Here is a 9,571-nt window from a genome sequence, read left to right on the forward strand (position 1 = left end):
TTTCAAATAGATTGTTTTCTATTTTAATAGAAGAGGGAGACACAACCTTAGGGGGTTTGGACACTTTCTTCCTTGACCTTGCCATTCTTAACTATGTTTAAAATACCTGACTGTGTTTTTAAAATGACTCACTGTTTCTTCAACAGCAACACAGAAAAAAAACTTTGAGGAATACCTAGGTTCTTTTGCCTGAGACTTCACTCTGCTGGAGAAGCTTTCTCTGCTGCAACAAGAATATTTCCTTCAGCTTCTTTGATGCCTTCAAAGAGCCTGAACCTGCTCTATCACCATCAAAGAGCTTGGACCAGCTCTGATACCGCTGTTGGGGATTTTTCTGGTAAAATCCCAAAAACAAACAAATAAAAGTGCACACAGAGGTAATGCTCTGTTTCTCTGCCACGGGATCTTTTGCACAGGGAAGCTTTAAAAATTTGTCTGAGAACAGAGTATTACATACCAAGAAAAATGATTTCTATTCATTAAACATAAATTCCTGATACATATTCATCTTCTTTCACTCTAAGGGATTTACCAAAAAAAACATTCAGCCAACAAAACAAAAACTCTGTCTCCTCCTGAGAATTTACACTGCTGGGTAAAATTCTCTTTTTCTTTTACTGCTGTAAAACCCCTTTTACATTACTGCTGTAAAACTATTTTTACATATGCAGTAAAATTTTTACATTACATTCAAAAAAAAATCTTTACTCACACCATACGATTCTCCATGCTTCCTCCTCATTTGGGCAACCAACCAAAATTACATTTCAACTTGGTTTTTTTTTTACTCTACTTGCTTCACTCTACGCACTATTGTGCGATATTTCACCTTGCTTCACACTGGTCAACAAAAACATTACCTAAGCTTATGCGCTCCCCCCATTTTTCTTTATGCACTGCTGTGCAATATTTCTTTTTGGTTTTTCCCTGCAGCTTCGTTTTACAATAGTCAACACCTCAAGTTTCTTTCGCTGCCGCGCGCTCTCATTTCACAATGGTCAACACAACAAAACGTTAACCCATTTTTTTAATATGTATGCCATACAAAAAAAATATAACGCATAACGTGTATGTCAAGACAAAATAATACATGTCGTAAAACTTAAGATTTTTACCAACCCGATAGAGTCGGTTGGCGGAGGACAAGTTGGAGCGGTGAGGAATGAGGGCAGCGGCGCACAGAGATTAGGGTTCGAAGCAGACCTGCGACGGCAGGAAATCTGCAGGGGCAGTAACCCTCTCCTATCGCGGCAGCGCTGCAGACTACAGGAGAAGGGCGTTGGCAGCAGCGAATCATGAACCCCCGCCAGGGGGCAGGAGGGGCTCCTCCCTCAACCAACGAAAATCAACCAGAGAATAAGGACGGTTCAGAAAGGGACCAGAGTCCGAACGAAGAGAATACTGATGATATTCCGGACATGCAGAAGGAACAAGTTCAGCCAGACAACCAGAGAGTGAGCTCATCCACATGCAAGCCAGTTGCTACGCACAGGCCAAAAGTGGAGTTCCCCAGTCATAGAATCAATGCTAGAATACAATATATGAGGGATCATGCCCTCATAGGCAAATTTATAGGCATCTGGCCAAATGAGAAAGCCTTGAGGACATGGATCAATATCAAGTGGCACCCGAAAGGACACATATCCCTGCATCTGGGACCAAAAGGATTTTTTACAGCAGTCTTCAACTGCTTGGAAGATAGAAACAGAGTCTTTGAGAGCGGGCCGTATTTCTTTAACTCAGCGGGTCTATTTCTCAGAGAATGGATAGAACGATTCAACCCGGATAAGGAAGATCTAAGCTGGGCACCAGTATGGATCAGGTTATACTCATTGCCATGGGAGTATTGGGAGGAAGAATCGCTCCAGGCGATTGGTAAGGTTCTGGGGGATTTTGTCAAGGTAGCAGAAGAAACAAAGATGCAGAGGTACACCTCATATGCCCGGATTTGCGTCTACATGGACCTAAAGAAACCTCTGCCTGATACGGTAAGCCTCTCTCATGAAGATGTAGAATGGATCCAGTTAATAGATTACGAGCATGTGCCTTTTAGGTGTAGAAAATGTCATGCATTAGGGCACCTTTACAGAGACTGCCCGCTAAACAGCAAACCCATGGAACAAGACCAGGAAAAACAAACGACAGATGGGTTCACCAAAGTAACAAATCGAAGAAGAGGCAACAAAAAACAGACAACCCAGAATAAGCAAACTCAAATGGACCCCTCAAAGCCTTCCACGAGCAACAGCTTTGTCGTTCTAGCAGATGAAGACCAGCAAGATCAAGATCCCCTAATATCCAAGCGCAAATCAAATCAGGAAAAGACTGAGGAACCCAAATCGACATCAAAAGGAAAAAAGGAGGCACAAGAAGGAAATACCCATAACACCAAATCGAAAGCCTGGAGCCAGCCAGATATGGAAATAGACATTACGGATTCAGGCTCAGCAAAAGAAAGAGAAGAAGAAGATAGCTATCAAGAGCCCCAGAATATGGAGGAAGATACAGAAACATTCGACATTGGGGAACTGGACATTCTAGGTTTGGAACATGCATGCAAAACAGGAAATTTCGACAAGATACCTGAAACTCAAGTGGACAACCTGGTGGAAGTACTCAATAAAGCCCAGAAGAAATATTCGCTAGGGGTTCAAACAGGTAGTCAATGGGATGGGAAGTTTATCACAAAAGACAGCAAAAAGCGAGGAAGGAAGTCTACTTTGGAGAGAACCATCAAGATCGGCGAAGTCCTGGTGGAATCAGGCAGATATGCCAAGCTAACCAGGTATTATAACACCAAACCCAAACCTTCCCAATGAAGTTGATATCATGGAACATTAGAGGGCTCAATGGCCCGAAGAAAGGTAGACTCATAAAAAACATGATAATGGAAGAAAAACCAGCACTTCTTTTCTTGCAAGAGACTAAATGTAATCAGGTTGTTTTAGAAAAAGTAGCAGCAAAAGCTTGGCCGGGAGGGTTGGTCACAGCGGTGGAAGCTCAGGGGCCTCAGGTGGTCTTGCAATACTCTGGGATGCAAGACTGATACAGTTGGATAATATACATGCAAACAGAAATTTCATTCAAGCCACGTTTCATTTAATTGGCACGAATATTTCTGGGCACATAACAAATGTATATTTTCCACAAGAAATCCAGCAGAAGACAGAAATTTTGGAAGCATTAACGCAGCTCAATGTAGACCGGACGCATCCGCTGTGGATCTCAGGCGGAGACTATAATATGATAGCGACCATGGAGGAAAAGAGAGGAGGACGTTGCAGAATAAACAGAGATGGCACATTATTAAAAGACTTCATCCAAAACAATTGGATGATCGACCTTCCAACTGAAAACGGCCTCTACACCTGGAGCAATAAAAGAAAGGAACCGATGCAAGTAGCTTCGCGATTGGATCGCTTCCTAATATCTGATAACGCAGTTCATTTAGGGGGAGAATTCACAGCCTCAATCCTACCTTATTCTGGATCGGACCACTGGCCCATTGCCTTACACTGGAACAGACCTGGCAAAAGCATACGGCGCCCATTCAGGTTTGAAGCTTTTTGGTTATCTCACCCGGATTTCCATGAATTCATCAGGACAACTTGGACAAATTTCAACTCAACGGAGGGGACAAAAATGGCTCTATTTCAAAAGAAGCTGAAGTATCTCAAAGAGGAAATAAAACGCTGGAACAAATTTACATTTGGCAATATCTTCAAATCAAAGGAACTCCTTAACCAAAAAATGAAGGATATCCAACAAAGAATAATCTCCACAGGACGATCTGAGGATCTGACCCAACAGGAACAAATGATAGAGCAGAAAATCCTGGAACGGGACCTACAGGAAGAGACTTTGTGGAGGCAAAAGTCGAGGATTAGGTGGCTGAAGGAAGGTGAAAAGAATACAAAATTCTTTCACAAAACAACAGTTCAGAGACGAATGATCAACCAAATCTCCTATGTTAATAATGAGCAAGGAATCAAGGTTGAAGACCATGATGGAATAGAAAAGGAGTTCATCAATTACTTCAAAAAAATGAATCAAGAACCAAATATCAACAGATCAGAAGCTATTGACAATATCATCAGGCACATCCCCAGATTAATCACAGAAGACCATAACACTCTTCTTCTCAAACCAATCAGTCTTCAAGAGGTGGAAACAGCGGTGAATCAACTCAAAGCAGGGAAAGCGCCTGGCCCAGATGGGTTCACTTCAAACTTCTTTCAGCATTTCTGGGAACTAATTAAATGGGAAGTCTGGCAGGTCGTGGAAGAATCGAGGACACTCAGATGGATGTACCCAGCCATGAATGCAACATTCCTAGCATTAATTCCCAAATCAACGGAATCTAACTCTCCAGACAAGTACAGGCCCATAGCCTTATGCAATATTATATACAAGATTGTCTCCAAGGTCATCGCTCTGAGACTGAAGCCCATGCTGCCCCTTATCATTTCTCCCGAACAATCTGGATACGTAGAAGGGAGACAGATCACGGATGGGATCATCTTAACCCATGAAATAATACATTCCCTCAAGCAAACGAAGAAGCCAGGTATGTTGCTCAAAATCGATTTATCTAAAGCTTTCGACAGTATCAGCTGGGAATACTTGCAAAAAATTCTCCAAGCTTTTGGTTTTGCCCCCCCATGGGTCAGATGGGTTAGTAATCTCATTTCCTCCTCTTTCTTTTCCATCCTTATTAATGGAATTCCTTCTCCTACCTTCCGTCCATCCAGAGGCATTAGGCAAGGCGATCCTTTATCGCCCTTTCTGTTTGTTATCCTCGCTGAAGGCCTGGGGCGAAGTATAAAAGCTGCCATTCTTGCGCACAAGCTCAAAGGGCTAGCTGTCCACCAAATCCCAGCTGTCTCCCACCAACAATTTGTTGATGATAACATGCTATTCGGCCACCCATCCGTTCAAGAAGCTCGCTCTTTTAAATCCATCCTAGACTCCTTTTCAAAGGCTTCCGGAGCTCTCATCAATAATGCCAAATCCCAAGTTTTTTTCTTTAATACCCCTCCCTACACCCAAAGAGCCATAACGCGTATTCTTGGCTTCTCTAAGGCTTCCCTTCCCTCCAATTACCTAGGAGCTCCGCTTATTGCTTCAGCCCTTAAGCACTCTTCTTGGTCAAGCCTGCTCGAAAAATTAGAAGCCAGACTGCTCCTTTGGACTTATAGATCGCTAAACATGGCCAGCAGGATAGTGCTGATCAAAGCAGTTTTGCAATCCATGCCTCTCTACTTATTCTCCATCTTGGCTGCGCCGAAATGGGTTCTTAAAGCCATCAAACAACTGCAGCGGAATTTCTTATGGGGCAGCACAGGACCAAATCGAAAATGGGCTCTCATTAAATGGGAGAAGGCATGTCTTCCTAGAATGGCAGGAGGAATAGGACTCAGAGACCCAGAACAAAGCAATAAGACCATGGGAGCAAAAATATGGTGGAGGTGGCTTTCAAACTCTAACACCCCCTGGGCAATCCTATGGACAGCAAAATATACAAGGAACTTACCCCTAGAAGAAAGGATCAGAATGTCGGAGATCAGCAAAGGCTCGCTCATATGGAACTCAGCCATTCAACATAGAGATCTCATCCAAAAACACAGCTTCTGGGAGGTGAAAGATGGCCTTACTGCCAGGTTCTGGGAAGATTCATGGCAGCAGCTACCGAATCTCAAAGATAGTATTCCAGACATTTCAGAATGGGAAATAAATCCGCAGGAGAAAATCAGCAACTTCTGGAAAGCACCGACAAACCAAGATCAGAGAGAATGGAAGGAAACAAGCATCATCCTACCGCGCAGCTCAAATCAAAACCAACTCTCTCTTTTTTCAGAGCTGCAAAAACGCAAAATTATAAAGCAAACAGGAATGGATACCCTGAGGTGGGGTTATGAGGAGAGAGGTACCTTCACCACAAAGGAAGCCTACAGGATCATCATAAAAGACAGAATAGACAAAGATCAGATATGGGGAAAAATATGGAAACCTCCAATTTGGCCGAAGGTATCTACCTTTCTGTGGCTTCTCTCACACAATCGAATCCTTACTTGGGACAACCTCAGAAAACGGGGCTTTTTAGGACCTTCCATATGCCTCAATTGTCACCAGGAAGAAGAATCTGCTCTCCACCTCATGCAGACATGTCAGCTGAGTAGAAAGATATGGGAAAAGGTGGCATTTCGATGTCAAAAGGAAGGCCGAGTAATGGGGGATATCAAAGGCACACTACGCAACTGGCCTCAAGCGCCATACCAATGTAAGATCTTAAACATCCTATGGCAAATAATACCGGGATTCTTGATGTGGAATATCTGGAAGGAAAGAAACAGGAGGATATTCAAAAGTCAATCAATGACACTGGAGCAGATATGGAAGGGAATTCATAACAATATCAGTGAAACTCTTTCCACAAAAAGCTGGTCCCAAGACGACTTCCCAAAGCATCCACAGGAGCTAGCCATCTGGAATAACTGGCAGATACAAATACAAGCTCAGATTTCAGACAATGCAAACCCAGCTAGACACCAAACACACAATGCAAAGTGGATGCCACCACCCATAAATGTGTTCCAACTTAACTTCGATGGCGCATCGAAAGGAAATCCGGGTCAAACTGGATATGGAGGAGTTATCAGAGATCACCAGGGCAAACCCCACATCACATTCTTTGGCACAATAGGTTGGAATACCAACAATGCAGCGGAACTGGAAGGCTTATGGAAAGGACTCACACTGGCGCAGGAAGGTAATTATCTACCTCTAATTGTGGAAGGGGATTCCCAAATTCTCATTAATATGGCCTTAAAACTCCAACAGGGTTCACAAATACACAAGGTCAGTAGCAGCTGGAGACTGGCCTCCAGACTGGAACGAATACAACACTGGCTCCATGATAATAGAGCTGTTTCCTTCAAGCATATCAGAAGAGAAGGGAACAAGCTAGCAGATTTCCTAGCCAATTTAGGGGTGGACAATGGGAAAGAGTTCTTTGCAGGTCCACTTCATGATACAGTTTCGGAGGATCAACTTTCCACCTTCCAGGCAATATTAACTAGAGACATGCAGCCAAGGGAAGACTCACACCCGGATGCGGGTGTCAGCCTGAGGAGCGAGTAAATCATGCACAGAAGGCAGAGGGCATTGGATCACGTCACGACTGGACGGCTCTGGTTTCACATTAAGGATCATAAATGCTGATGAGATTGAAAGGAAGATGCGTAATGGTTTCAAGTATGGCGAATTTAATCGCTCTGTCCTCTGATCCGGCTGGCGATGCCCTGTCTCGCTCCAGATTATTCCATGCGGAAGTCTATTTAATGGAGTATTGGCTCCAGGTTTGCAATTCAGGATATGTTGTTTTGAGTTCAAGTGCCAATGGTAGGAAGTCGCCCAATTCTAGCTCTGTGAGGAGTCTCAGAGGTCTCACTTCCGACCAGCGCGCGCCCTCTGTCATTTTCAGGGTGGGAAATTCTTCGCTCTTGGTTGTGCAGGGGAAGGTGCGGTGCAAAAATCCTGTCTCGGGCTCTTTTTGGGATTTACTGAGAGATAAGGTCACTGAATTGTCTCTCAATTCAGGAATCACTGGTTCTGTGGCCAGCTTTGGCATTAAGTCTCTCTGTGTTAATCGTTTGTGGTCTCCCCTGCTCATGGCCCCCCGTCAGCGAGGTGTTCCGAGAAGGGGGGGTGTTTGGGGTGTAAGAAGAGGGCAGGAAGCTCGGGCCAGAGCGGTTCCCCCGCTAGCTATAGTTGCGCCACCCTCTTCCCCCTCAGAGGAGTCTGACCCCTCTGAGAACAACCATGTACACACCTCCAGATTCACCTTTAAGTGCAGGCGTAATCAACCGCTTATTTCAGTCATTGTAACGGTGATAGTTTCTGAGGAAGATGAGGAAACAGACAGCCCGGAGGCGGACCACGGGGAGCAAGTTCGAACCCAGAACGCCCAGATGAATGACGAGGACGGTAATGAAGAAGCCCCTCCTCCGGATGACATTATTTGTAGTTGCTCCTGCCAATAGATTGGCTACTCATTCGCATCTGATTCCTCCACTGGAAGTTCGTCTGGAAGATATGGGAGATGGAATTATGCTCGATTGGCTTCCTCTCCTGCACGAGGCCAATGATAGCGTACAAGGTGAGCCTCCGAAGGCTTAGTATTTGTTGCATCTTTTGATCGATTTTCATGTTTTGGGACCCTTTTGTGGTGGTTCTACTATATGCGTGGCGCCTAGTTTTGTCAGTGGGTTTGGGATCTTTCAGAGCTCGTGGTGTCTCCAGAACTCTGGAATCTGACGGTCTCCTTACTCTTCTCTGTAACACTGCTATCAAGCAGCAAGCCACAAGCCACAAGCTTATGAGTTTCTGGATTCACAATTCTGCTTGCTGCTGTTCATTTTGATGGGGTCTCTTTTTGTAATTCAGGGGGCAACTTGCACCTGCTCTGCTTATGTTCATTTAGATGGGATCTCTTTTTGTAATTCAGGTGGCCACTTGCACCTGCTCTGCTTTTCTGATAGAGGGTGGGCTCATGCATCCTCAGAGGTTAAGTCCTCTTTGTAAATATTTTTCCACTTTTTAATACAATAGTTTAGTCTTTACACACAAAAAAAAAGAAAGAGTTTTACCAACCCTCTGCAAATGCCATTCAATTCTCATCATAACGTTTAATTAATTTAGTCGACGGTCAAACAAAATTGAATTCACTCCACGCAAAGTTTTTAATGCAGCTTCGAGTGCATGTTAAACGATGGACGGGGCGTTTAATTAATTTAGTCGGCGGTCAAACAAAATTGAATTCACTCAATGCAAAGTTTTAATGAAGCTTCGAGTGCATGTTAAACGATGGACGGTGGAGAACGACGAAGCAAATTGGACGGCAGTGGAGGATTTCGGGAGGCCTTTTCCTGCTGAACGTTAGGCTCCGAAATGTCAGTTCTACTGACGTATACAGAGGACCACGTGTCCAAAAATGGTTGCATCGGAGGCGAGCGTACGGAAACTGCCTCACAGCAAAAGGCGGTCCGATGAGTGTCGGGTGGTTTGGAGGAGCGGTTTTGGGTGCATTAACTATTGTTTCACGGTTTTGTCGTCGCTGTCCACAACGCCTGCTGTTGGAATTAATATTCCAACACTTACAGATTTAACTACTCCAATTTATTCGCGCAATTGGGCAGACGAGTTATCCTTTTCAGCCTCCCAAGGAAATTCCTTGCCCTGTTTACAGATGTGACTACTCCAATTTATTCGCGTAATTGGAGTTATACTTTTTTTTTAGCAAAGAACAAAATGTTTTCCCTATCTACATATCTAACTACGTGGATTCGTGTAATTGGGTAGACGAGTTATTCCTTTACCGCCCTAAAAAGTTCTCTGTGATTGTTAAATGGAAAGATGCAATCTGTTTTTAGATTTCAAAAATAAGGCATATACACTTTTTAAGAAACAACTAATCACTATTCTATTTTTAATATAAACAAATATTACAGTGACTAGCAGAGTTGTTTTCCAACATTGCCATTGTGATTTAATTACTTGAAAAATCAACAAA

The 9,571-nt window shown here is 43.7% G+C and overlaps 1 protein-coding gene across 1 annotated transcript; it reads left to right on the plus strand.

The window, feature by feature from the left end:
* The first annotated feature begins 1,295 nt into the window (after positions 1–1,295).
* On the plus strand, positions 1,296–7,140 carry LOC149185581 (uncharacterized). Its single transcript, XM_089409088.1, has 2 exons — positions 1,296–2,785; positions 2,949–7,140. Exons 1-2 carry the CDS (start codon positions 1,296–1,298, stop codon positions 7,138–7,140), a joined length of 5,682 nt encoding a protein of 1,893 aa, XP_089265214.1.
* The last annotated feature ends 2,431 nt before the right edge of the window (positions 7,141–9,571 follow it).

The sequence above is a fragment of the Pinus tabuliformis genome, chromosome 3_1 (genome assembly GCF_031772625.1).
Source record: "Pinus tabuliformis cultivar Carrire ecotype Pingquan chromosome 3_1, CPIR1, whole genome shotgun sequence".
NCBI classification, from domain to species: Eukaryota; Viridiplantae; Streptophyta; class Pinopsida; order Pinales; family Pinaceae; genus Pinus; species Pinus tabuliformis.

What these genes read in the sequence shown, in the direction of transcription:
- LOC149185581 (XM_089409088.1), top strand. Translation starts at nt 1,296, where the DNA reads ATGAACCCCCGCCAGGGGGCAGGAGGGGCTCCTCCCTCAACCAACGAA. An exon ending in AGATATGCCAAGCTAACCAG is followed by an intron (nt 2,786 to 2,948) that starts GTATTATAACAC and finishes AGGTTGTTTTAG; the next exon opens with AAAAAGTAGCAGCAAAAGCT.